Source organism: Ramularia collo-cygni (assembly GCF_900074925.1).
Source record: "Ramularia collo-cygni strain URUG2 genome assembly, contig: RCC_scaffold13, whole genome shotgun sequence".
In the NCBI taxonomy this organism is placed as follows: Eukaryota; Fungi; Ascomycota; class Dothideomycetes; order Mycosphaerellales; family Mycosphaerellaceae; genus Ramularia; species Ramularia collo-cygni.
The window spans coordinates 830,101-856,985 of NW_019716267.1; the positions used below are offsets into that span (position 1 = coordinate 830,101).

The 26,885-nt window shown below is 50.7% G+C and overlaps 6 protein-coding genes; 3 read left to right on the plus strand and 3 right to left on the minus strand.

Annotated features, from left to right (window-relative positions):
* Window positions 1–840: 840 nt before the first annotated feature.
* Window positions 841–4,958, plus strand: RCC_08244 (related to ankyrin repeat protein; the record flags this gene model as incomplete). XM_023773496.1 has 9 exons in its annotated part: window positions 841–1,224; window positions 1,286–1,686; window positions 1,739–2,066; window positions 2,150–2,164; window positions 2,393–3,201; window positions 3,253–3,532; window positions 3,580–4,351; window positions 4,409–4,460; window positions 4,532–4,958. 9 exons carry the CDS (start codon window positions 841–843, stop codon window positions 4,956–4,958), a joined length of 3,468 nt encoding a protein of 1,155 aa, XP_023629264.1.
* Window positions 4,959–5,234: 276 nt separating this feature from the next.
* RCC_08245 (uncharacterized protein) lies at window positions 5,235–6,323 on the minus strand (the record flags this gene model as incomplete). XM_023773497.1 has 2 exons in its annotated part: window positions 5,235–6,236; window positions 6,288–6,323. The coding sequence occupies 2 exons, from the start codon at window positions 6,321–6,323 to the stop codon at window positions 5,235–5,237; spliced, it is 1,038 nt and encodes a 345-aa protein (XP_023629265.1).
* Window positions 6,324–6,737: 414 nt separating this feature from the next.
* RCC_08247 (uncharacterized protein) lies at window positions 6,738–10,193 on the minus strand (the record flags this gene model as incomplete). The annotated part of the gene is made up of 1 exon (XM_023773498.1): window positions 6,738–10,193. The coding sequence occupies one exon, from the start codon at window positions 10,191–10,193 to the stop codon at window positions 6,738–6,740; it is 3,456 nt and encodes a 1,151-aa protein (XP_023629266.1).
* A 223-nt stretch (window positions 10,194–10,416) lies between these two features.
* On the plus strand, window positions 10,417–10,989 carry RCC_08248 (probable ubiquitin-conjugating enzyme E2 4; the record flags this gene model as incomplete). XM_023773499.1 has 3 exons in its annotated part: window positions 10,417–10,564; window positions 10,624–10,868; window positions 10,924–10,989. 3 exons carry the CDS (start codon window positions 10,417–10,419, stop codon window positions 10,987–10,989), a joined length of 459 nt encoding a protein of 152 aa, XP_023629267.1.
* Window positions 10,990–11,586: 597 nt separating this feature from the next.
* RCC_08249 (uncharacterized protein) lies at window positions 11,587–15,476 on the plus strand (the record flags this gene model as incomplete). XM_023773500.1 has 4 exons in its annotated part: window positions 11,587–11,692; window positions 11,743–12,041; window positions 12,371–12,938; window positions 13,012–15,476. The coding sequence occupies 4 exons, from the start codon at window positions 11,587–11,589 to the stop codon at window positions 15,474–15,476; spliced, it is 3,438 nt and encodes a 1,145-aa protein (XP_023629268.1).
* Window positions 15,477–16,086: 610 nt separating this feature from the next.
* Window positions 16,087–20,940, minus strand: RCC_08250 (related to ATPase II; the record flags this gene model as incomplete). XM_023773501.1 has 2 exons in its annotated part: window positions 16,087–20,436; window positions 20,494–20,940. The coding sequence occupies 2 exons, from the start codon at window positions 20,938–20,940 to the stop codon at window positions 16,087–16,089; spliced, it is 4,797 nt and encodes a 1,598-aa protein (XP_023629269.1).
* Between the last annotated feature and the right edge of the window lie 5,945 nt (window positions 20,941–26,885).

A 26,885-nucleotide genomic window follows, 5' to 3' on the forward strand; every position in this document is an offset into this window, starting at 1 on the left:
CCTAGCATGTAGTGATGAATGTGTCACGTCTTGCAGGTCGTCGTGTGCTCTTCGATTGTGCCAGCTATGGAAGGGGAGTGTCAACTTTTTCACGCCGCAGCTCGAATTAGCCTTTTGTCGATCCTGCGTGGAAGACGCGCAGAAGGCAGGATCAGCCGAGCCGGGCCAACCACGAACCAGATCCAGATCCATGTTTCCCTTGTGTGGCTCACAGTGACATCTATGGAATACCTGTCCAGTCCATCATCTCAATGCTGCCGACGGTCTCGAGGTGCTGTACAGCGTCTCTTGGCGTTGGAAGTTGTTCCTGATGGCCAAACATCCGCTCTCGCTGTGCTTTTGCGAGAATTGATCCGCTGCCCAACGCACTAGAGCCAGAGCTACCCCTGGGGAGAGGACTCTGCAGATCTATGGAAACAACCTCCGATGCAACGAGATGCTGTAGGGATGCCCAGAAGATGCAGCCCATGTCCTTGCATCACATCATCTCTTGTCAGATCGGCTTGGGAAGTCAATGGACAATAGAACTACATCACAGCTTTCGGTCCACTCGTCCATCCCGCAGGCAAAGTTTTTGTCAAGTCAGGCGGCCTAGATGCAGCCACAGTCGCACGCGGGATCAGCAACGCCAGGGCTGAAATGCAAATGCGTGATCTTCGACGACAATGCCCTCCACCTTCATTGGCAAGGAAACCGAACGGAGTCGCACCTTTAGCGCTGGCATGATTCCGTGGACAAAGAGAGCAGAATTCACGCAAGCTGATCGGTTTTGCCTACACAGCGCAACACACTGCGCGACCCCACTCCGACCCGGTGTCAATTCCAAGGACGACGTCTCCAATGCCGAAGCGAACCAGGAGTCTGCGGAGTGAGAACAGCAACACTGATCGCCTCGAGCCAAAGCTTTTGCGCGCGGTCGAGGCCAACGATGTCGTTCAAGCAAAAATCATCATCGAAGAGGCGCTGTCGACCAGACAGTTCAGCGAATCCTTGCTTTCCATCGGTCTCGTTCGAGCGTGCGATAGAAACCTCTTAGACATGGCCAAATTCCTACTCTTTGCTGGAGCCAACCCTAATCAGGGATCGGGAAACAGACTGTCCAACTTGCGACGCGCTGCGGAAGCGGGAAACGTGGACATGGCACGGGTCCTGATCGAATACAACGCTGATCTCGAGGCTCGCGATAAGAAAGGACGGACTGCGTTGATGACCGCTGCCTGGAAAGTGAGTACTCGGTTCGCTTCGGAGTCCTGCCTTGGATTCAATTGACGCTTGTGCCAACCAGGGTCATATTAGCATGGTTGAGGAGCTGCTTATCAAAGGTGCCAAAGTCGGCGAGGTAGATTACAAGCAACGCAATGTGCTACACAATATCGCTGCTGGAGCACGAGATGAGAGGACCCGTGGAGAACTTGGTTTGAACATTGTCCGCCATCTGCTCCAAGCAGGCGTAGATGTAGATGCCACGGATGAACTTGGCCGGACCGCTCTCCACTGGGCGACTGTCACTGACAACATTGATCTCATGAAGTTGTTACTGACCACTCGATTCGGCGGTGCCTCTCCCAAAGCACGAACAAACGCAGTGGACAAACGCATGAAGACGCCACTCCATCTTGCTGCATCTCATGATAGGCATCGCCTGGCCGAGATATTGCTGCAAAATGGTGCCGATGTTCATGCCAGGTATGCTTGTTTGTCTATCCAAGTCAATCTTACAACTGACCGGGACTTGTAGATCGGATGGTGGATGGACTGCACTGCACAACTCTTGCGTGCACGGTACAGACGACTTCGTTCAATTCATGCTAGACGCTGGTGCGAATGTCAATTGTGAGCTACTGAACGGGCGAACTCCTTTACACGTAGCTGCCGAACATGGCAATTTAGAAGCTGCAGCGTGTCTACTTCGGCAGCCGCATACGAAAAGATCCGTCAAGGATCGATTCGGCACCACTCCACTCCTGCTGGCTGCTCAACATGGCAAGAAAACTATTGCTGAAATGCTGGCTCCGTGGAATCGAACCAGTGAGTTGTCTCACGATGAGATAGAGGCCGCCAAACAGGTGTGTATATCCAGCTGCAGCTCTCCTCACATAGATAGGCCATACCACCAGGGAAGACAACAGCTGACTGATCATCGAACTAGTTCTCCGCAACAATTGTAAGTACGACGTCGGACAAAAGTCACACCGATCACAGAGTCCACGTCCTGTCGAGAAGTTTTATCCTCTTCTTCCGAGAGCGAAAGACTTCGTCATCGGAAAGACTCCCATGTGTATCAGCCGCTTCGGCCATGCAGAAAGGCTTGCTTGTGTGAAATTCCTCGATAATTACAATCGTACAATGTGCTCAGTTCTTTGCAACCAGCTAATTCTCGCGCGTGTATCAGGTCGATTTCGGCGACTACAAAAATGACAACCGGGTACAAAGAAAGTCCGTCTATGAGTTGCTATACGCACGCGACGCGCGCGATCCTAGCAAACACGCTATAAGCACACTGCCGCAGAACACCAAAGCTACCAACTTCCGATGGATCCACCTTCCTGCAAACAACGTGTTGTGGGCAGAGTCTTTGTTAACGAAACGCTTTCTCGAGGAGGGAGCGGTTGATGTCGAAGGCTTCAAGGCGCTAGAGACCTCGTTCAACCATCAACACAGAGGTCAACTTCACCACTCGCGGTTCATGAGGCCAATGGTTCAGGTAGCACACCGAACGCCGGCCGATCCTGAAGGGTGCAAGGCAGAGAAGATGGTCCATCCAACAGTGATTGTGGAAGAACCTGCGCGGCTCGCCCTTGCGGAGTCCTCTCAAGCTGCGTCAACGCGAATGTCGACCTCTCGAAAGCAGCAACGCCAAGCTGAGAGTGACATACCAGCTGTCGCCGGTGCAGAGTCAGCAGATGGTCTGAAACAGAATGGACGAGATCCAAAGATCTCCCGGCAGGAGACCACGTCTACAACAGCGACTTCGGATCCACGGGTCAGGAATGCGAAAGACACACCAAAGCGTACCGACACAGCATCAACTGCGGCTCTGTCAGAGAAATCAAATGCTTCGAAATCTGGCAAGAAGCAGCACGTAGCAGCATCAAAACCACGAAAGGCCTCGCGGGATCTACAACGAAAGGGCATTGACAAGGCAGCKGCATCTACGTCGCAGAAAAGTGTGCATAATTCCTGCAACATGTTCATGTTCATGTTAGTCCCTCTCGACGTCTGGGAAAGATGCATCCACTGACCACCAAATAGGCCATATCTACATTTTGAGACAGATTCTAGACGTAGAGCCATGCAAGACGCGATAGAAGACCCAGATCGCTTGTTCCACCGTGTCAACGCCCAAGCTGACGAAGTGCTGATTCGTGCACACCTTTCAAGATCCAGCTCCTTCTTACATGTGAGACGAACTTTGGATCAGTATTACTATCACAACATCGAAACACGTAGACGAGACTGCGATCAAGTGGTCTATCGATTTCAGAAGAAGCATCGCAGCGAAGTAGACGGAATTGATCCAAAGGTTTTCATGGTAAGTGCATTGGCCTCCAGATTCCAACACACTGCTCATTATCGTAGGTGGATCAGCTCTGGATTTGGGTACTGGGAAAGGATCTAGTCATTACAAGCTTTCCACAACGTTGGCGACAGCCCCGAAACGACCCCCTCAACGTGCTGGAGGGAATAATTGAGGATATTAACAGCAAAACAAGAGATCCGGTGCAGAATGTTTACGAGCTTACCATGACGATTGCTGGCCGTTGTTTCGGGACCTTTGATAGACACCGGAAGGGCGATGATGATTACCAGTTCTTTGACATGTTTGAGTCCTCGATAGGCGCTGCGATGGATGGTGAGGCGACACTCTTCCAGGACTTCAGCCACGCTAGTCGACAGGCCTCGTCCTGGCTACAAAGTCATCAAAGACTCGAATCGAGGGCGCGCCAGCCTGAGTTCTTTGATAAGCTCTTGGACGTTGGTGCAGAAACCGACTTACTGGCTGAGATCAAAGACATTCGAGACGAGCTTGACATCATCAAGATGGTTCTTGATCATCAACGTCACCTTCTTCCCGAGCTGAGAGACGCCATCCGTAACATCTACAGAGATGAGCGATCTCACGCGGCACTTCGTAAGGTGGACAAAGGATTCGACGAACAAGAAAAGAACATTACCAACCCGTTGAAAGACTTGTCGAGAATGGATAGCCAAGCAGGAAGGATTTATGAGTCCATCAGAGATCTACTGGATTTGAAACAGAAGCACGCAAACGCTTTCGAGGCACGATATGCTCGAGAACAGGCCACAGGTACGCAGCGACAAGGACAAACCATTATGGTATTCACAATCGGTAAGCGCACCATCCTACTCGACTACCGAGCCAATAAGATGCTTACAATTATAACAGTAACCGTCATATTCCTGCCTCTGTCTTTCGTAGCTGCGTTCTTCGCCATCAAGTACGTATTCACCCTTTTGCCTCGAAGTACCAAGATATTATTATTACACATTCATGGCTGACTGGTAACAGCGTCAAAGAATTCCCCCACCGTACAGACGGCAGTGGACAGCAAGAAATGTCCCTTTCCTACGTATCCGAATGGATCTTTGGAATCGGACTGGCAATCTCGATACCCGCAATCGCAGTTGCTTTGAGCATTGATGAGTGCAACGCTATAGTAGACAGTCTCAAGAGACGCCTGCGCGAGAAGTACTGGCCGTCCAAGCAGCGGCAAGAAAAGCAAGAAGAAGATCATGAACTCCACACGTTTTCAATGGAGCATACTCTTAGTGTGGCGAAAAGTCTGCGGCGTAGTATGGATGTTGGCTGGGACGGCAATTATCGCAGACAGCCTCGGAAAAGTGCGGATGTTTCTTGGGGAGGTGCGTATAGTAGGAGACGGATGTCTAAACCGGAGTGGGATATGGAAGGAAGACGCCATGATGCTCGGGGCTGAGAAATGCACGCTCGTCGACTGTTGCGTGTAAGGGGCTGGATAACGCACGGCCAGAGCTTTCGACATGARGATTGCTCGGTCTCCTGGGTCCGTCTTGGAGCTCATCTGTGGACTTCTCATTCGTATGTTCTCGGCGGGCGGCTAGAACCCTCTCCGCCGGTGAAGTCGCACAGTTGACGATGAAGAGATCTAGCGGCAGAAGATCCCGCGCATCGTTTCTTTTCTGTTGGTCTTTCACGTTGGTAGCTTTGCTACCTCGTTGCTTCCATGGCAAGGTCAATATAGTCCGTGATGGTCGACGGATCCAGAAATTACGCTCCAAGAGCTCTGGCTCTGGCTCGAAGTCGGCCTTGGTGTTGACGTTTTAACCTCGCCGAGTCTCACGGTGGAGGATGCTAGCTCTGCGTCTAATCGATCGAAACTTGGACTGCGACTCTTGTTTCTCTCTTCATATTCGTTTTGGTCTCTCTCCTCATCTCCGTCTCCGTCTTGGTCCCTCTCCTCGTCCTCGTCTTCGTATTCGCCTTGCTTTCTCTCATCGTCGTCTTCTGCATCAGAACCAGACACAAACGATCGCGTCATCTCAATACCGGTTTCTACAAAGTTCTTCTGGGCGTAGAATGGGATGTTCGGACTCTGGGTGCAAGCAATCGTACGTGTAGCCCCTGCTGCGTACGCAATCCTATCCAGCTGGCTGAGCATCCTGTAACTCAGATTCTTGCCTCGATGWCCTTCTGCCACGATGATGTCTTCAATGTGCCCAACGATAGACATGTCGTATGTCAGCTTGCGCTCCAGGACCAGGGTTCCTGTACAACACACTCTCCCGGCGTCATTGGCGATGACAAGGATCGTGTAGACGTCGCTTCTCGAGCGCATGTATTCGCATCGTGCATCCCAAGCTTCTGGTTTTATCTTGCCGATTCCCTTTAGCTTGGTGTAGCCTTTAGAGTAGTCACTTCTTTGCAGCGAGCGTATGCGATAGCCCTCGGGAAGTTTCTTCGACACCGCGCTGTCTATTTCGATCGGAAAGAGCGGGGTGTCTGCTGCTACTGCTGCTGCGAGTGGTTTCGAGACCCGCTTGACGGGCCTGGTCGGTTTGAAGCTGATTCTGGACTTTCTGGTCTTCGGGACGAGGTCCAAGTCGTCGAACAGTTCTCCATTCGAGTCTGGATAGTCGGGACGGAGGAACAGCTCCTCCGCGCTAATGGGCTCAATCTTTGCCAGAGCGTGATTCGTGTGCCTGCGTTGGAGTAGGCTGACATCTGCCGCGGTATGCTATGGCGTGTTGGTTATTGTCCAACATCCTCTTGCTATTGAGACTCTTACCTTACTCTGAAGCGCCGCAGATTTTCGCATTCGCATTTGTGTTTCTGGGGGAGAATCCAATAATCGGGTTGGTGGCCTACGCTTGAGCTCTTTTTCGCTGATGATAAAACAACACATTTCTCATGAATGAACATGCGCTGGCYTTTAAAAAGGAAAACCCCGGGACAGTTCCCACAACATACCAAATGAGAGTCGGATACGCGATGTGAAACAAGGCAAAAATAGGTCAATGACGTGAAACTTGACCCAGGGATGAGCGAAATTCTAGAATGAAACGAGTTGCGAATTAGTGCGAGGCAGTTCCATCTCCTAAATGTGTCTGGAGGTTATCACCACGAATCGCCTTGCAACTTAGATCGTAACCTTCGAGGATCAGCTAAGCTGGTTTTCTTCTTGAAGGAACCCGAAGGCGGCATCAAATCGACAAGCTCGCTAGCACCTTCAATAACCTCAAGGTGAAGTCTCCGAGCAGTCGCATCCACACCCAGTTGGACAGGTAAACTGCGCACCATTCAAGTCCTCCACGAGCTGCTCTAAACAGCTGGGATGCGTAGTGTGAAGGCAAGACGGGCATAACTGCTCAGCGCCACGAATTGTGCAGTAGCATATGGCACAAATGGTGCAGACCTTATCAATCACTGGTTCGGGTGAGATGGTCGGTTGCGCCCCGCCAAATACACTCTCTGAAGCCGCGTCCAGGTCGTTTATGTTGTCCAATTCAGCGGCTTCTACCAAAAGGTCCCACGAACGAAGCTGCTCCGAGTATGACTGGCACCAGAGCTTTCCTCTTTCCGCCGTCAGTGGCGAGGAAAGGGTGCCACCCACACCAGTACCGAGCTCGTCGAAGAATAAATCCTGCCGGTTCGTCACGTAAGAAACACCGGTTACCGGCATCTTTGGCGTCCGGGGTAGGCTTGCGTCGTCAATTGTCTTGTCACTATCGGAGTCGTCGTCTTCTTGCGCGAGGCTCAGTCTCCGTGCTTCGTTCTTCGTTGCTGACAAGTTAGATACGAAGGACACGGATTTGCTCCAGCTACCAGTAGCAGTCGGAAGGCTCGAAGATAGCTCGTTCCCGGGACTTGTACCCGACTTTCTCGTTGGAGGCGAGGAACCATAGGATGAGAACTTGTCGGAGATTGTCTGAGCGTAGTACTTCGCCGCGGCACCAAAGCTGCTTCGATGATGTTGTTCCGGACTAGCTGAGCCCGATGCAAAAAGCCGCGCATTCTGGCGATTTGTGGCCGAGACTGAAAGCGGAGGTGTGCTTGTTGAAGAGTTGAGATATRGCGTGGGGGGCTGTGATGGATCTCTCGAGGAAGTACGAGAGATGGCAGGTTTTAGCGGCGATTCTTCCACCATCGCAAGAGCTGCCGATTGACGATGGAACGTAGGTATTGAGTGGAGCGCCTTGGTAGAATCGATTTCTAGAAGCCTGCTTGCCAGAATCTCGGGCTGTACCACGGAATGGAGTGGCTCACAGTCTGGCACTCGGCGTCCAGCTGCACGGCTGGTCAGTGCAGACGCGCAGGCCATGGTTTGTATATCAGCTCTCTGTTCAGCCCATCCAAGTATCTTATCGACAGCCCATGCCTGCCCAAGAGGATGGCCTCTCCACTGCCTCTGCTGTTGGCGCGGTGGGTCGGAATCACCTTCACGTTGAGAGATCATGGACATATTACGCGACATGGCCGGTCTTTGATTGCCCATGCCTACCATGTGAGACCAGTGTTCTGCGGCATTGGCATCAAGCAACGGGCCATGCTCCAACATTATGGCCAGTGCCCGCCAAGCATCAGATACATTGAAAAGTCCCTCGTCAGCAGCAGCTTCCGCATTTTCATTACACAGCTTTGCATCGCTTTCATCGAGTTGTGATGTCATTCGATACAGCGCAGCCAGAGATTTGCTACCAGGCAGAAGCGAGCCCAATTCATGCACCGTAACGTTGACGTGGCGCTCCTCCGTCAGAGGCCGGGAACTCGCTTTGATGGGCGACACCTTTGCCTTCCAAGAGGGCCTGCTTTCATAAGAGGCGGGCTGAATTGCAAATTGTGGGGTATCCAGCTCTGCTAATTCTGCGACGCTGCCCAAGTCAGACTCGTCGTGAACGCGCAGTGTAGCAGCCAGGTTTCCAAACGTTGGGAAGAATCTCGTGGCATCCGATATGCGAGTGCCGACCTGTCCAGAGTCCATCACTTCGACTTCTTCCATGAATGAGGGCGGTCTAGCTCGAAAAGGGAAGAATGTGCAGAGCTGACCGTTCGCCCCAAAAGAGGCACCGCAGGTCCTAGGCAGCGGAACGTTGACGCCACCTGGCAGGAGACCACTACTGCGCATATTCCCGGCGAATGTCTCGTCATCGGAATCGCTGTCATTGTCCAATGTTGTGGAAGAAACCATGGAGTCGAAAGACGCGCGGGCAGTGGTTGGGAGATGCAAGTCAAGGGGCGGTAATGTATCATGGATCTGACGGGCAGGAATCGTTGGGGACAGAAAAGGCATCGTTGCCTTCCCTCCCTCCACTTCATGATTGACTGGTAACTCCAGGCTAGACTTCATTGAGCGTGCTGGAGAGGCATCTGAACGTGACTTTTGAGGAGCGACTATTGTCCTTGAGGGACTGAAGCTGTATGGCTCTTGCCGAAACACGTCCAAGGGTAATGGGCGGGAAGACGCGACGACGGATTTCCGCTGGATGCGATTTATAAGAACTCGTTCTGGTCTCATGGAGGCTCTCGAGCGCGGGGACGCTTCGTTCTTGGGCGAGCTGTGAATATGCGATGGTCTCGTTTCTGACCAGCCCATTCCATCAAGAACTGGCGTAGGAACCTTGTAGTCTTGTACCGTGCTGCGGAAACAAGCCACTGCTTTCACATATGTACCAAGATCGCGGAGCGTGAAGCACTCGATGGTTGCGTCTAAGCTGAGTCGCCACAGTTCCGTCAATTCACTCATCTCTTGGGAATATGCATAGAAGAAAATTGTCTTCCCATGACGTGGAAGTATGGCGAGGCCACGCTGGCCGAGCAATTGGACTTGTCCTACAGGGTAATTCAATTGAAGGGTGGAGCAAGGTGCACTTTCAACATCGTCCGGCTCGCCGAACATGGCATGGTCGTCTTCATCGTCATCGTCTGGCAGTTCTGAAATCGTTGGCGCCTTTGGGACGCTCAGCACATCTCGAATATCCCAAAGCGAAACAACGCCATTGGATGAGATACCGGCGACGGTATTGGGCACAGACGGACACCAGCTCAAGAGCTCCAGATTCGGTGTAATCGCTTTCATCACAGCCACTGGACGAATGGCAGGCAGCGACCAGATGGAAACCTTTTCCTTGTGGCAGACTGCCAAATGGTCGGCGTTCCAAGGGCTGATTGCAACATTGCTGCATGCTCCAATCAGACCGCGAATGTGATGCAAAGGCCGCGATGGCTCGTCAATTGACCAGACACAAAAGCTGCCATCCACAGCTCCAGTCACAAGGATGTTTGGCTCAGAGGTAGCAAACGCGATGGAGTTCACAGTACGACCATTGCCCTTCAAAGTGCCCCGGGTCTTCCTTGCAGCGACGTCGAAGATGAGGATTTGCGGTCCGTTTGCTACCGCGAGAAGATTGAGGTGTGTGGGAGAGAAGGCCAGGACAGCATTGAATCGTGGTCTCCCCGTCTCGTAGCGGATGCTGTATGCACACTCATTCGAGATGGACAAGTCCCGAACGGTGATTCCTCGATGGCCCGCAAACGCGGCATAGCGGGTGTTGACGATGTAAGCGGCGAGTCGTCCATCACTTCGTAGACTCCTGGAATTGGTCGCAATGTCCATTCGCCTGCCTTCCGCCAGATCGATTTTGTTCCCGTGGAGAGGTTGAGATGATGTTGACTGGAGAAAGCGCGTGCCATTCATGGATGATCGTCGTCACGCGACGAGCCGCCGCCGCCGCCGCTTTCGCCATGTCACATCATCCCCCACGCCAAACACACGAGTTTCAGAAACACCTTCACTTCAGCTCACCAGGGCTCGCAATCTTGCTCAATCTCCCCGGGCCGGAATCTTCTACAGAATCTTCTTGATCAGGGCCCCTTCGCCACCACCCAATTGTCTCCTTGACTTCATCGCGATCACGACCATGTCTGCCCCACTACCCAAGCGGATCATCAAAGAGACGGAGAGACTCCAGAACGAACCGGTGCCTGGAATCTCAGCTGTACCACACGACGACAATGTGCGATACTTTGATGTGATAGTGGAAGGGCCTGGCGGGAGCTGCTACGAAGGTGGGAAGGGCATGACGACCAGCTATCTGTGGCATGTACTGACGATACGGCATTTACAGGCGGCGTCTTCCAGCTGGAACTCTTCCTCCCCGATGACTACCCCATGTGTCCGCCTAGGATACGCTTTCTCACCCGCATCTATCACCCCAACATCGATCGTCTCGGCCGCATCTGTCTAGATGTTCTCAAGAACAACTGGTCGCCGGCTCTGCAGATACGCACGATTCTGCTCAGTATACAAGCACTCCTGGGTGCCCCCAACCCGGAGGATCCCCTGAATGAGGCAGTGGCGAAGCAGTGGAAGGTTTGTGGCATTCCCTCCTTGAGCGGAGCAGGACACATACTGAATCGTGTCACAGGAGAATCAGCCTGAGGCTATCAAGACGGCAAGAGAGTGGACGACACTCTACGCGCAGAAGAAATGAACGATCCAGGCATCTCCGTTGCGGACGGATATCACGTCTTTATGAGAGCATGACCGCATATCAGGCCCGCTTCACCATGCAGGGGTGGCGGTAGGTATAGACTATGGCAGGCGCAGCATGCAGAAGTCGGTCGATGCACTGTCACAGTTGACCCTGGAGACATGATGTGGTCGCAGTACATAGTCTGAGTGAGTCGCGTCCCCTTAGGTAGGTGAGAGCAATGCATTCTTGCCTAATCAGTTTCCATCTTTCCTCACCGGCGTAGTGCCATTTCTCGTCGGTCATCAGAAGAATCTACGACACGCATATGTAATCGCGGACCGGTCGGATCGCTCGTTAGGATGGTATCCGACACTTTCCAGTGGTGGTTTCGCCCAGCCTTGTTGTGAGGTGAAGTTATCGATGAAGTCTTAAGCCGATCTCAGATCGCCCTCCCGCACAACCCGAAGTGAGCGAGAGTGTGAATTCATGGCGGAGCGGCGACATTGTAGAGCCCCCGCCACTCAACCCTCCGTCACCCTTCTCAACCAACACACGACCTAAGCGGCTCGTACTCTGCTGCAATATCGGTCGGCCGTCCGCCGCACCTGGCGMACGATGAATTTCATCCCTCCAGTCGAGTATGTTCCGAAGGAGAGCAAGCCCGCCGCATCATCCAGCGCACCGAGACTGAGAAGGAAGAAATCTCTAACGTCGCTCTGGCGTATGTATTCGCATCCAGCGCATTCCAAACTTTGCTGACCCTTTAAATAGACCGTAACGACATAGGGGAAGACGTACCGGCCGTTCCAGACATTCCAAAAGCCTTCGCGGCGCCGAGCTTTGGCACCTACAAGCCCATCACCAGTTCCCCGGGGAGCAAACTACCGCTACCGAGTCGAAGTACCGAGTGCAGACATATCGATGAACCACCCGCCGGCTTTTCTGTGAACGAGACTCCATCGCTAGGCTCGCCCGAGAAAAACAACCCCGCAGGTCCAGAAGGATTGTGTGTCAGCGGTGTTAGTTTCATGCATCTTTCTGACAGTGACAGCGAGAGTGCGGTATCAGAGGTAAGTCGTTCGTTTGCGAGTTCCTACCCCCCTACACGAGCACGGCAGCAGACAGTTTTGGAAGGCGGGAATATCAGAGCAGCAGTCCGAAGGAAGGTGCAACGTCGAGTTAGAGGGCTTTCATCGTGAGCAACAAGATTGGCAATAAAGGCGACTCTCATATGAAAATGTGGCCACCAGAGCGGCAAGGTAAGTCTGGGATCACCCCGCACAGTTCATTCACTTCAGCTGACAGATTCGAGCTATCCAGTTTGCAAACTCCAATTTTGAGCTGGCCACATTGCTACAAGCTCCCTTCACAAACACCATACTGATAGAACACAAATTAGAGACCAGCCTGGCTCGGTCGCATCCGCCGCGCCATCTCGAAGACAGACCTCCGCTCGCAAGGCGAGTCCTCGCCATCAGCACCGACCAGCAGTCCATCGCAAGCATCAATCATCCCTAGTTCTCCAAGTATAGACAGTCCTGGCGTTCAAGCACGTTTGCGCCGCCCTACCGACGCTGGAGGAACTACCGCGCAGCAGAGCTCCACCTACACTAACGGCTCATCGCCCGCGCATTCTGTGCGGTCCTCGAGTCCTTGGAAAGCGCCACCATTTCCACGTGTCCGGCACGACTCGAGCTCGCATGCTTTTCAAAACCCACCACTAGATCCAGACTTCGCGTTCGACGACTTCATAACGAGTGGCAAACCCCAGTCGACACCATCGCCCGGCATGGAGGCCCAGAGACGACCTAGCAAGAATGCTCCTCCTGTGGATCCGGCCCGGACTTGCAAATACGACACCGTTTCTGTTCAGACTTCGAGAGAGTCTGTCGAAGGTTACTTAAGCTTCCTGTCACAACCGAGACCCCGCGGCCTACCAATGCCTGACATGATTGAGGAAGATGAAGGTAAATCATGACGCAGGCGAGAGCCGAGCATCCTTTGTGTGATTGGCGCATGCTAACTATCTCCCCAATGTAGGAGAATGGACCAGAGCTGTCGAGTGGGTGCGCGGACAGGAAGCCGACCGAGTTCTTCGCGAAGCGGAGGCAGCTAAAGCGAACGAGAAGATTTTGAGAACGGAAGAAGCCCTGCGGGCTCAACAGGAAGCAGACTGGCAGATGAACCTCGGACTTGCCAAACAGTTCATTCGCCGGACCAGCACCTATTGGGTTCCTCGGCAGAACTCTGATGAGCTTTTGACGGACGAGGCTCGTCGCAATGCGATTGCTGAGGCTCTCAACTTGGCCAGCAAAAACGGGAACTCATACCCTGGGTTCACAGAGCTTCGCAGGAGATTCTTTGCAGCAATTACCAACCCCTTCTCGAGGTCGAACGGCGAGAAAGTACCCAAATCTGCTCCTCTGCCATATCGTTCGGCATGGCACAATGCCTCTACTAGTGGGCGTTCCTCGCCAAGTACAGCTCAGGAGAGCTCAGCATCCACCGAGCGTACTTTTGCAACGTGTCAGGTCAACTCTATCCGGTCTAATCAACTCGAGTCTCAGTCTCAGTCATCGCCTTCGCTGCAGCTCCGGTCTGACACGACTAGTGAAGCACGCAATGGGCTTGGAATCCACGTCGATGCGCCTGATCTCGACGCCCGCGATGTTGCCCTCAATGGCCTTTCCAGCCCACATCCATCATCCGACACGGCCACCKAGGATGCTGAAGCTCGATCACGTCTCCAGGCCTCAGCATCGGCAACTCTCGCGAGTTCAAAGGTCTTCAAAGTCGACCGCGACTCAAAGATCCAAGACCGATACGTGCCGAAGCGTGGTCCAGACTTCTACAAGACACTCGATAGGGAACGCGCGCTTGCAGAGATCCGAATGGGCGTGTCAAATGGACCACTCCCTTCGCCTCCGTTCCCACGAAAGGACTCCATGTTTGAAAACTCCCCGACACCCATTAACAAAGGACACCTCGGGTCGTCAGAGCAGAACATCTTCAAGAGAGTCGCCAAACATCCGACCCTGCGCACAGTGAAATCAACATTGTCGCTGCGGTCTCCCGATGCAACTGAGATTGTACAGGTACCCGTCACGCCAACCATGGCAAATCACCCTGCTTTCCGTTCACCCGCCACCACGCCTGTGACACCCACCGCGAAAGTACCTCGCCAAACCTTTGCCCAGAGGTTTACTAGCAAGACGAAGACGAAGACATCTCGCGCGAGCACGTCCACTACGTCCTCAGATCCTGCGATGGCGCAGCTCGCCGCCGCCATCTCCAGATCGCCATCGCAAAAATCCACCATGTCAGTAGCCACTGGCGAGGATCGCTGGGCGCAGCGGGTGCGCCAGAAATCCAAGATCGAGCAGCAGTGGAAAGACGAAGGAGTTTTGAGCTCAACCATTCAACAACCGCCACCTTTTGGTACACCTGGTATTGGGGGCAACGCTCAGGGTGCCCTGTCCATCCAAAATGGTCCCACAGGCTCTTCACAGCAGTCATCTCTCGAAACACCAAACTCACCGGTGTCTCTCCTATCGAGACTCGCGGCTAGTTCTACTACCAGCCCGCAAACTCTACAGAACACGTTGCCGCAGCTCAGTCGCCGCACCCAAGACTCGCCAACGCCGCTGAACATCAGGAAGGGTATTCCGAGTCCAAAATCGCACCTTGGTCTTTCGCCGGACTCGCCTGCGGGGTTGCAAGTTCCGAAGCTACGAGTACATCCCGCTATGCGTCGGGTATTGGAGCAAGATGTCACAGATGCCCCAGAGAACTCGAGCATCGTCCCTTCGCTYAACAGTGACAAAGATCCGTTCGCAAAGAGCGGCAGCGTGAGCAAGAGAAATGAACATGGAGACTGGCCTCTCTCAAATACCTCCAATGAGCAAATACCAACCGATGGTCACTTCGACAGTGTCATCACATCATGGAGACATGCCTCCGCTACCAAGGAGTCCGTGCCCTCGAGCCCAGGTCTAGTCGGGGATGGCGATGTCACCGGCACGCACCAACACGTCCGCAATTACCTCGACTTGGACCGACTCCACGCTCCTTCTGATGGCAAACCACATCCAAACCACCCATATCGTTGGGATTCGATGAATGTGATGTGCAAGGACATCCACACCAACGCGCGCAATTCCAGCGAGACCACTGTCACAGGCACCGACGACCCAAGCGTGAGACATTGCTCATTCTGTCGTGAGAGCTGCTGCTACTACGGCTTGCAGATCGGCCGTGCCAATGTGCAGGCCATGGGACGAGATCAGACTTTGGAAGAGCTGAAGAACAAGGCTGCCAGTCACATCTTCTTCCTTCGCGGAAGCTGCCCAAATGGCATCGAGGAGTATCAGACCCTCATGGAGTGCGAATATTGTGGCCGGATCTGTTGCCCAAGCTGCGCCGTCATTTGCCAGTACCCGCATTGCAACCGACCTGTGTGCGCGCAGTGCGTGGAGAGCGACCACGGAATTTGCGATCAGCACTGAACGGATTGCTGGGGAGAAAATGACAAGATCATTGAGAAGACATGTCACGATTGCTCTGTTCTGGTGGGAAGGGGAATTTTCCTCGAAAAGTTGCTGCTGCATGTCGTGTGATCAAGGTGCGATACTACTGATCGGAAACACAAATGTTAGTCAGAGAAATTAGCTCGTACTAAAATGACCGTTCTTCTTCATGTGAGAGACTGTGACCCTATCGCCTGCGTACGTTGTAGATGGTACAGACCCATGTGCCAACTACTGTTGTCGATCTATCATGACCCGAAAGCAAACATCGACTGAATCAATCGTGTGAGATCCTCGTGGACGGTGATCTCACATGTCATAAATCTTGAAAGTCCATATCAATAAATGATAGCGAGATTGATGAAGTCTTACAGAATATACAAGAATCCGCGCTCGCCAACATGCCCCAAAAAGACACCCAACTTTCAAGCTTCATGCAGCAGCAGTCCGTCCAACCGTTACGCGTAAAAGAGAGAGGCAAGCAAGCCTCCAACCCACCCAAACCAAACAACAAGAGAGTGGTATATAAAGGATCTCAAATATCCTCGCGCTAGCAATAAATGAAAAGCCATCAGCAGCGTTTGCGTCTCTATAATCTATTATCCTTCCTACTCCTTTCAAGGTCTGATGAGAGCCTCGATTCCCCCGTTCGCCCACCTGCTCCGCTTTGACTGCTCTCCACCCGGGACAATAACGCCGCAGATGTGAAATCTCGTGAGGCCTCGAAACTTGAGCGAGTACGGTCCATACTACTGCGTAATCGGTCAAATGACGGACGAACAGGTCTTTGCGTCTGATCGAAGCTGGGACGCATTGTGCCTTGCTCCGGATGATTCCAATCATCCCGCGTTATCGTAGGCGTGGGAACCACAGCAGATGTCGGTTGCGACTGTGTTTGTGTGCCATTGCCCAGATTGGTGTATATAGGAGGGAACGCTCTGTCGAGGCTGTTATCGCGGCCGTGACCAGTGTATTCTGTCCCATCCGAGCCGTTGTGGCTTCGTGGATTGCGTGTCCCGTTCGTATAGGCGATAGAGGGTGGGTAGATCGGTCGCTGGTCCTCATCGAGGGTTGGGCGTCCTTCGAAGTCGTTGGGTTGCTTCTTAGCCGATTGGTGTGAACTCTCGGAGCTTGTGGTAGACTCCGCTGCCTTCTCCGGCTGGGAGCTGACATTCGTCGGGTCAACGTCTTTAAGGTAGTCGAACTTGCCCTGTCGGACCTGCTCACGGACGATATCAATATCGTAGGGATAGTACATCTTCTGAAAGGCCTTCGCAAAGAACCGTGGTAGAAGACACATTATGACTGTGAGTAGACCAACGCTCCAGAACGATAGTGCGCCGTAGACCTCCGTTGCCGCGCCATAAAAGGTAAAGCCAGCGGTGAAGGCAGTATAGGCCCCAGTCCACAAGAATATCAGCAGGATGGAAATAGCTGTGATGAGACACATGAACCAATCCCAGCGAAGAGTRTTGAGGAGGATGTAGACATTGACAACCACGACAATGGGGTTAACAATGTAGACACCCAATCGCTTGTAGTCGTTGGTGTTGCGGCCGGACTCGGTCGTGAAGGTGGCGTTATAAAACTCGAGGTAGGTGAAGAAGAAGCAGATGACGGACTGGTAGAGCCCATCGCCCATGTATAACCAGAACTTAGCCTGTGTCCACTCCTTCTGCTCGATTCCACGGCGGTAGAGCTGGGGAACTGCCAAAGAGACCTTGTCGTCGACGTCTTGGTCCAGGATACCTTGGAAAATGATTGGCAGTGAGGTGAAGGCCAGGTTGAAGAGAAGAATGTAAGTGTAGTCGAAGGCGTAGGAACAATCAAAGTTGGCAAAAACCTGATACCAAAACAGCGCGAATACCCAGATGATGTTCTGTAGTTTGTCAGCTCGGCGATCTTCAGTTGTATGGGGAAAGAGCAGGCGTACCTTGTAGAAGAAGTTGGCAACACACTCGCCCATTCGTTTGTAATCCCAACGTCCATGGACCAGTAACAACCTTGTTAAGAATCGGAACTGACCGATGGCGTAGTCGGAACTCATCACAGCTGCACGGCCTTCCTCACCAGCGATGCCGACTCCAACGTCAGCCTCTTGAATCATAGCAACATCATTGGCACCATCACCAATGGACAACGTCATAACGTCGAGGGTGTGTTTGACCAGAGCAACGACTGCCGCCTTTTGCGACGGGCTGACACGACAGCAAAGCACAGATCTGCACTCCTTGCAGAGCAACAGGAACTTCTGCCGTAATCGATCATCCAACACCACCTTTAGTGTGTCACCATCAATGACAAGCGCATGCGTGGGTGCAGGTGGCTCGTGGTTCTTCCGAGCAGCTTTGAGCTCCTCATCAGAACCAGTCTTTCCAAACACAGCCAACTGCCTATCCAGCTCGACTTCGGCCGCATCGTGGTCGTCCTCGTTTGCCGTGAGGACAATGAGGTCCATGTCATTATCAAGCAGGTTGCAGGAGAAGCCGATATTGATGGCTGTCTCGACCTTATCGCCCGTGAGAACCCACAGTTTGATTCCAGCCTGTGCAAGCAGCGCGATGGAGTCTGGGACGCCATCTTGGAGCTTGTCCTCAATAGCAGTGCCGCCTATCAAGGTCAGTTCACGTTCTATACGATCAGCGACCTCTTCCAGCTTGTCCTCCCGGTCTTGTACTGCAGCTGCAGCAATTTCGTGATCAATGTTCCATCTTTGGTACTCGTCCTCGGACAATTCTCTCTGTGCGATACAGAGCGTACGAAGGCCTTCACGAGCGAACATTTCCAAGTGCTCTGCCGTGGACTTCCGGAGCTCGGCCTGCTCACCCCTTTTCAATCGCGAGTAGATAATACTATCGGCACCCTTGCAAAAGAGCAGAATCCTGCCGTCCGGCATGCGGAGAATAGAACTCATTCGCTTTCTCGTCGAGTTAAACTCAAGTGTGTTCAGCACTGTATACTCTCGCTCTTCGCCCAGGTAATTGACGATTATGCCATCGTTGGATCGCCCGATCACAGTGAAGCCCACGTCTCGCGCTGTGGCTACTAGCGCAGCCTCGTCTGGACTTTGTGCCTTGAACTCGATGCGCGGTGGGTCGCCTGGTGTCCTCTCAGTGATGACACTGTGGCACAACGCCAAAGCAAGCATGAATTGCTCGGTTGCATTTTGTTGTTCCGGACCACTTTCGCCAGCGAGATCCGCAATGAATTGCGAAGAAACAAAGGTCAAGTCATCGTCTCGCAGATAGGGGTTATCGTGCATTTTGCGGATCCCTTCGATCATGGCCACGCGGTCCTGGGCAATCTGTGCTTTGGCCTTTGCGCCCTCTTCCTCCACGTTGATGCCCATGCGCTTTTGCATACCGGCCAGCGCTTCAGTGTACGCCTCTCCGTATGGATGGCCATTGATCGTGCACTTCTTGTACTCCATMACGTTTTGTGTCAGCGTTCCAGTCTTGTCAGAGAAGATGTACTCGATCTGACCCAGGTCATCAGAGATGTTCCATGACTTGGGCGTGCACGGATAGTCCAGCTTCTCATAGTACATGTACGTGTCGGAGTAAATGAAAAAGGCCTGCACACTGCGCACAATTTCGAGCGAAATGTAGAGGGAGATCGGAACCAAGTTCTGGAAGAGGATGATAGCAGCCCAGAAAGTGATGAAACCATTGAGGGGAGGGGAGTCTCCGTATGACCCATAATCGAAGTAGGCGATGGATTCGTCGGTGCGGGCCCATGAAACGCCACAAACGATCGCAGCGACAAGACACATGATGAAGAGGAGGACGAAGTTGTAGAGCACGTTCCAATTCAGATCGCGCATGATCTTGGGYCGCTTTGATGGAGTGATACCAGAGTTCAGCATGATCWTCGTGTCCTCGCCTGTGAATGCGACGACACCGAGAACCCATTCTGTGTTGCGAATGGTGCAGCCACGGAGCAGCAAATTGTTGATACCGACAGGTTCTGCCATTTCCTTGGGCTCTGCGGTAGGATCCCTCGGATCATATTGATTCCACCTTACGGCACCGGAATACGCGTACAGGTTTGCATGTGGAGGTTCGCTTTCCAGGACGAAATCTGCCTGCTCACAGTCACGTGCTCGTTTCACTTGACGGCCAGAGTACAGCGCCGTCCGTACTTTGAGGTTAGTCTCTCCATCCAAGTTCTTGGTCTCAATATAGCAGGCTCCGTCGTTGTCGCTGGTCGATAGAACAATGATATCTGACGGAACCTCCTCGTCGTTGTAGAGGCGCACAAAGTCGCCCACGCGCACATTCTTCCAATAGTCCCTCTTGAAACGCGCCTTCTCTTTCCTTTCTCTGTGCGGGTTGATCAAACTGCCGTGGAACTTCTTCGGTATGGGTAGCTTCTCGAGTTTGCCATCCGGTCCTTGGGTTGGAACCTCAAGCGTGGAGCGCATGTTGCCCCTTTCTGAGTCTGGGAACTCTGCACTTTCCGTTCGATCATCGTGGTATTCGCCTGGCCGCTGTCCTGGGGTCGGGGATGGCACCGGAGTCATCTCAACATCGTCGTCTTCGTAGCCATGAGCTCGGTCCTCGTCGTCAAGGCGTGCAGTCAGGGTGCTGGCCCGCCGAGGGTCTTGCTCAAGCGCCTCATCCACCTTGCGGTCCACATTTACCGGCCCTTTACCTTTCTTCATCTTGTACTGTTCCTGGCGATCCTTCCATAGCCTCCACAACCACACAATTCCACGAGTAGTGGCCTTTTTGAACTGACGCCACAAGCTGATCTTCTCGTCGGAGACATTGACGTTATCCCAGTCTACCAACCGATGTACGGGGGCATTGTTCAGCTCGTTATCCAGAACCGTTCTCCGCCAATCCTCTATCGCATCCTTGATCGCAGTAATCGTTAGAATGACAATGATGGGTACTGCGGCCAGACCAGGGTTCTGAACACCAAAAATGGAGAATATCTAACAATTGTCAGCGAGCGCTCGCAAGGAAAGCTTCCTAGTCGGTGCAACACTTACTCCTAGGATGACAATGAAGATAAAATAGACGTTGGCAATGTTGTGCAACTGGAACCACAAGTTCTTCGGTACAAAACTGATGGGCGTGTACTTTGCCGTCCGAATCTTGTTTCGCTTGAAGGTCTGCAACGGACTGCCCTGCTCGTCGCGTGCTTCAGCGGGTAGGGTGCGATTGACATAGACTGTGCGGTGCGTCTGACCCTCGGCAGCCTTGTCGTTGGCGACTTCATCACCCTTAACATCCACGGGATCCATGGCCCCAGAATCGCGCTTGCCACCCAATCCGCTCAGACGAGCGGCATTTCGATTGAAGATGGAACGCCGCTTATTGGTGCCTCTCCGCCCCGGTTTGCGCACTGTGGCCCATCGCATGCGGTTCAGAGGCTGGCTCTGCTCGGCACCATTCGTCGAGGGCGGCGCGGGTTCGTCATCGTAGGTGACGGCCATGATGGAGGTGACTCCTCAGCGCGAGCGATCGTGACTCGGAATGGCTGGCCAGAACGGCAGCCCGCGCGGTACTCGCAGCACTACCTCGTGGAGGTGCGCATGGACCTGGGGATGACTGGCGGACGTCGGGCGGTTGGGCGGAGGAATGGGCGCGGGAATGGGGGTCGGCTGGAATTCGCAGTGGCAGCTACGTATGCGCGTCGTGAATGCGGGTTGCGGATCCAGCAGCACACACAAGAATGGGCGTCGGTAGAGGGCAGGAGCAACACCTTGGAGCACACACCTGGGACGTCAGATCGCAAACACCCGGATGATGTTGGACAGGGTTGCATCAATTAAGGTTCTTGAAGGAAGAGCACGCCGCCCCTTTGCAGCAATGCACGTGGATTTCAACGGCCGGCCTGGGATGGCAACTTCGGTCGAGGCGAGTTGAACGGTAAGGTAACTATCACTGAAGACTTGACAGGAAACACAGAGACAGGATGAGGTAGAATGTCCCGGCGACGCGAAAAAGGGAGGATTCGACTGCGACCCACTCCGCTGAAGGAACGGTGCTGAGCTGAGCAGCAGAGGGAGATGTGAGAGGCTGAGCTAAACATGGCGGGCGGCTGACGGGGGGCTGACCATTGACGGCTGGTGAGGACATGGTCTCGCCGGCACTAAACATTATTTATTATGATGCCCGGTCGCGGAAACACCACGCTCAAGGAGCCCCGGACGTTCTAGTGTCTCGATACGATCTGGGCTGGATGACTCGTCCTTAGCGGAGTAGCACTAACACTGCATGAAATGCTACCTTACCGGAACTCGGTCTGCGGATGTCCGAGCCCCACTTGTGCATACAGTACACGAAGAGGTACTTTTGGAGTTGGCGTGTCGTGTTGGTCAGCGCTCGGAGTTTGCCCGCAAAGGATTATTGTACCCGGACCCTTGGGAAGCCTTTCGAGCGCTGTTTGTATGGAATTATTATTAACCATTTCAAACACTCGCGGGAGAAACCCAAGTAGTATCGTTTCGTCATCAGTCTGGTTTGCCCCGGGTAGATTGATAAACTAGGCAGTCACAACGCCGCTCTCGCTGCCGCATCAACTCTTTCGACGCTGCTGGAAGTCCTTGCAGTAGCACAGTCTTGCCCCACGTAGCAAAGTCAATTCAGTTGAGTCTCGCGAGAGCAAGCTGTCATGAGTAGAGTAGACGCCTTGTTTGAGTGGCATTTTTGGTCAATACTCCAGGCATGTGTCGCATCGGAAGCCCCATCGATGTAGGTTTGCGAGAATTGATTCGCTGCCAAACGCACCAGCGCTGTGGTGCCCCAGAGGACTGTGTGGGTCTGAAATATTGCAAGTAAAAGTACAGTGATGGCGATCTCGCTCGGTAAGTCGGCCGGTCGTACGGTGGACTTTTAGCGACTTCCCTACAACAACGCGATCTAATATAGCTTAACGCCACTAAGTGGAGTAATTTTACACCTCGCTTATTGATTTAATTGCCCGTACAATTACATATAATAAACGTCGTTATTTGCTTGTGTGTGTATAATATTACCGTCCCGTTATTACTTAGTTACCGGTCCTAATATATAACGGGTTTTAGTTACCTATATCTTACTTTAATGCTGCTATTATGCACATGCTTCTACTAGTAACTTATTATACGCGTAAGAGTAATATTTATATGCTATAAGACTCTTCCCTCTACCCTTCTACCGTCTCCCCTAGTCCTCCTAATAACTACTATATTTAATACTCTAATTAGTACTCTTACTACCTATCCTCCCCTCTTTGCTCTATTCTACCTCTCCGTATAATAACCGAGAAGGAAGTTCGCCGCTTCGGTATAGGCGACGTCGACCTATAGGATATATACTACTCGTCGGACGATAATAGTAATCTATGCCTTATAGTTAACGACGATAATATAAGTAAAGATAATCGCCTTGCCTAGACGAGACTAACTAGTATAATCTAGCTTAAGACTAGTAGCCTCTATATTACTAAGGAATAGGCGGAGATAATCGATGCGGCGAGTAGCTACGCCCCGAAAATTAAGAAGACCTAGGACCCGGCGAAGTAGATAATACTTAGAGACCGTAAGAACACTATAGACTCGATAATTATCTAGAGCCGGTTAGTACAATTACTTCTAATTAAGATCCGAGCATCCTTACTAACAGATTCGTAGCGGTAATATTATTAACTAGGAATATACCGCCTACTAAGGCCGGCCGATCCTAAATAAGAACGAGCGAAAAGAGGGCAGAGGCCCTTAGAAGATACTCTTTCTCCGCCTTCCTCCTATATAAAGATGTTTAAAGCTAATAATAGCAGGAATATATAAAATAGGAGCATATAATAGAGGGTGCCTATAGAAATTGCATCTAGAATAGTAAGAAGAACTTATACTCCGTAAATACCTTAAACGACCGCATCCTTAAGTATAAATAGAGCGAGAATACTAGTAATAACCCTAATATAGTAGGTAATACGGCAGATCCTTAGTATAAGGGCATAAGATTCCCCCGTAAGGCAAGTACGAAGAAGGCGAGCCGTAGTAAGGGAAAAGGCAAATAGTAGAGGCTATCTCCTCCTCTAGGTAGTATAATAGTACTAAAGTAGTTTTAGAGGTAGGTRTAGAGCTAGCTCTAGAGCTTATTATTTCTTTCTCTCTCCCCTTTTCCTTTTATAAGATATTCTATTTCCTTTATAGAACTAAATTAATAATCGGAGTATATACCCTTTCTCTAGTACTATTATACGGCTACTATTTATAAAGAGAAGGGTTTTATCTCGGTAGAATGTAGATGTCCCTTTTTCTATACTTTGTATTTACTTTACTTATTTTCGAAAATAAGACTATATCGCTATTCCGCCTCTCGTATTCCTCGAGTATGCTATTATTCCCTTTTACTATTATACGCATACTCCGTAAGGAGAAAGCACAAGATATTTATAAAATAGCTAAGTCCCCGTTTTATTTACTTTATATATTCTCTCCTAAGTAATAACACCTACCGGGGAGCGAGCACGTGTATTACGTATTACTTACTTCCGACCGGTATAAGTAGCATTAGGTGCTATTATATATATACTAGATAGAGCTTTATAGTAGTAACTACAAAACAGCACTCTCTTTTAAATTCCTTTTCCTTATACCTTTACTAACATTCTACGGCATTAAATATAGTAATTAACATCCTTTTACTATATTAATACCTCTTCCCTCCTCTACTCCTCCCCGTATAAAGCGCGACTACTACGATAGCGACTATAGAGTTCCGGCTATAGTTGCTTAACCTTAGTATCGATAAAGCAGGAAGGCGTAGAGTCGACTACTATAGAACTAAAGTAAGAGTTAAAACGCTAGATAATATCTTTAGGACATTTAGACTAACTAGTACAAAATAGCTCCGAGATGCTAGCCTTCTCTTTACCCTACTCCTCTAAGACGAGATAGACGATAAGGCTAGCTACCGGTTTTCGATAAGGGATCCTACGTAGGACCTAGCTAAGCGTATTAAGTATCGTTAGTTATATAYAACCTCTCTGCTTATCTAGAGCCGGTTAGTACAATTATTTCTAGTTAAGGTCTAAGCATCCTTACTAATAGATTCGTAGCGGTAGCGTTATAGGTGCTAGCGTATACCCTACTACTAGCGGGCTATATATCCGGTGCCTAGCGGGTAAGGGCCCGTTCTAGGTACGAGACCTCTATTATTCTCCCGTATAAAGATGCTATATACTAATAGAGGCAGCACTATATAATCTAGCGTAATTACTTCTACAATTATTACGGAAATTACAAGTTTTAAGATTAGGCGACCGAATATAGTTATAACATCTAGAACGAGCATTTAGACTCGTCGATAGAGGAGGAGGTAAAGAAGCTACTAAGTATAATCCTTAGTAAGACTAGAACGAGAAGCATATCGGCGCTAGCGCGTACGGCTAGGATAGTAGAGTATTATATTAAGCCCNAAGACTAGAACGAGAAGCATATCGGCGCTAGCGCGTACGGCTAGGATAGTAGAGTATTATATTAAGCCCGAGGTAGAGCCTAAGAAGAGGGTACGGAAGAGTACTAGAGGAGGCAGAAAGTAGAGACTACCTTCTCCGGCGGGCTATATAATAGTATCTTAGTAGCGGTTAGGGTTTATAGAGCGTAATTCGAGAGAAATGTAATTTTAATTTAGCTTCTTGTTCCTCCTTCTAAGATCGGCATTTTCTAATTATTAATCTAAAATATATATCTAGGTGTCCTTGCTTTCTCTCTACGTATCTCTGCCGTATAATTAGTAGAGAGAGTTATCGTACTTAAGACGTTTATAATATAGCTAATCCTTAATATTAAAAACCTCCTTCCTAAATAGGCAATATTTTAAAATATTTTAAGGATTAGCTCTACGGATCCTAAAAGTATAAAGCCTTTCCCTATATCTATTATATATATATTTCCCGTAGGGGAATAATTACCTTACTATTATTACTTCGTAACCGAATACTAACGATAATCGCATATATCTAGGTTATCCGCCGAATACGCGGTAATAATAGGACCCGGGGAGCGTAGAGTGCACCTAATAAGTGATTTATATAACTTTGTACGCGTGCGGGTAATACCTACGAGGAGTATAAGACTACTACTTATATTCCTTCTTTATCTTTAAACACGATCTATCTTACTTTAACATCTAATATATTCTTTAACACTCCTATACCTTACTATACCCTTTAACCTCCTTCCTATCTCCTAGTATAAAGTAGAATTACTACTAAATAGCTCCCTATATGCCTAAATCTGTCGACGCTAGCCTAGCTAGCCTAGAGCTATAGCGCTAGATCGACGTTCGTAGCGACAAGGTAAGAGGTAAAAGGTTAGATAATAGCGCTTAGGACTACGAGACTAACTAGTACAAACTAGCTCTAAGCAGCCGGCTTCTAGTTCGACCTTATAGCTAGCGAGCTAATAGATAAGGCTAAAGGCTCCCTCTTCCTCTACCGCACCCCCGACTTCCCCCTAATAAAGTTCGACTAGACTATAATAGCTGCTCTCCTTATCTAGAGCCGGTTAGTATAATAGCTCCTAGAATTAATACCGGCAGCTAACAGCACTATAGCGGAGTTAACTAGTATAACAATCGGACGAGGGGTAGAAATAACGAGCGATGCGGCCTATATGTCTAGTAGAAGGGCCCGTTTAAGGTATATCTTATTACGAGCAGCCCGTATAATAGTAGTAGAGGCTAATAATAGTAGGAGTACGTAGTCGCGAAGGGCAGCAAGAACGATGCCTACGGAAATTGCGTGTATCGGAATGTCTTTAGTAAGGGTAATAAGTGCACCCTAGATCGGATAAACAGGTCTTAAATAAGTACTACGACCTTCTCTCTCTACTTTATACGGGGGGTTTAATACGAGCGATAGTGCGTTAAATAAGTTTAAATGTATAGTAGATTTTTATTTTTAGTTTTCTTAACTTTTAGAACCTCTAAATATCTTTAAATTGCATCTAAATCCTTCTTTACGACCTTTTTACCTATAAATATCCCTTCGCTCTATATAATTGTGCTACTATTATTTGCTATAGTCGAACATGCCGTAGTCTACTATCCTAATATCGAGAAGACGCTACCCTAACCCTAACCCGGTCCTATTTTTGCCGAGGTTTCTACTATTACGCTACTTGCTTATTACCTTCTATATCTTCCCCCTTCTATTCTATCTATTATACGGCTAGCGCTATTATTATATATAACTATAGGACGTCTACCTAACATTTTAGTAGAGCTCCGACCTAAGGTTATTAAGCTATAGAACGATACTATAAGTATTACGGAGATATAGGTATACCTCGAGACGTAAAACGTCGTCGCCTCCGAACGTACGATCCGTATAATCGTATCGCTTAATAGTAGGAATCGCCGCTAGTCCCTAATCGCCGACCTTTAT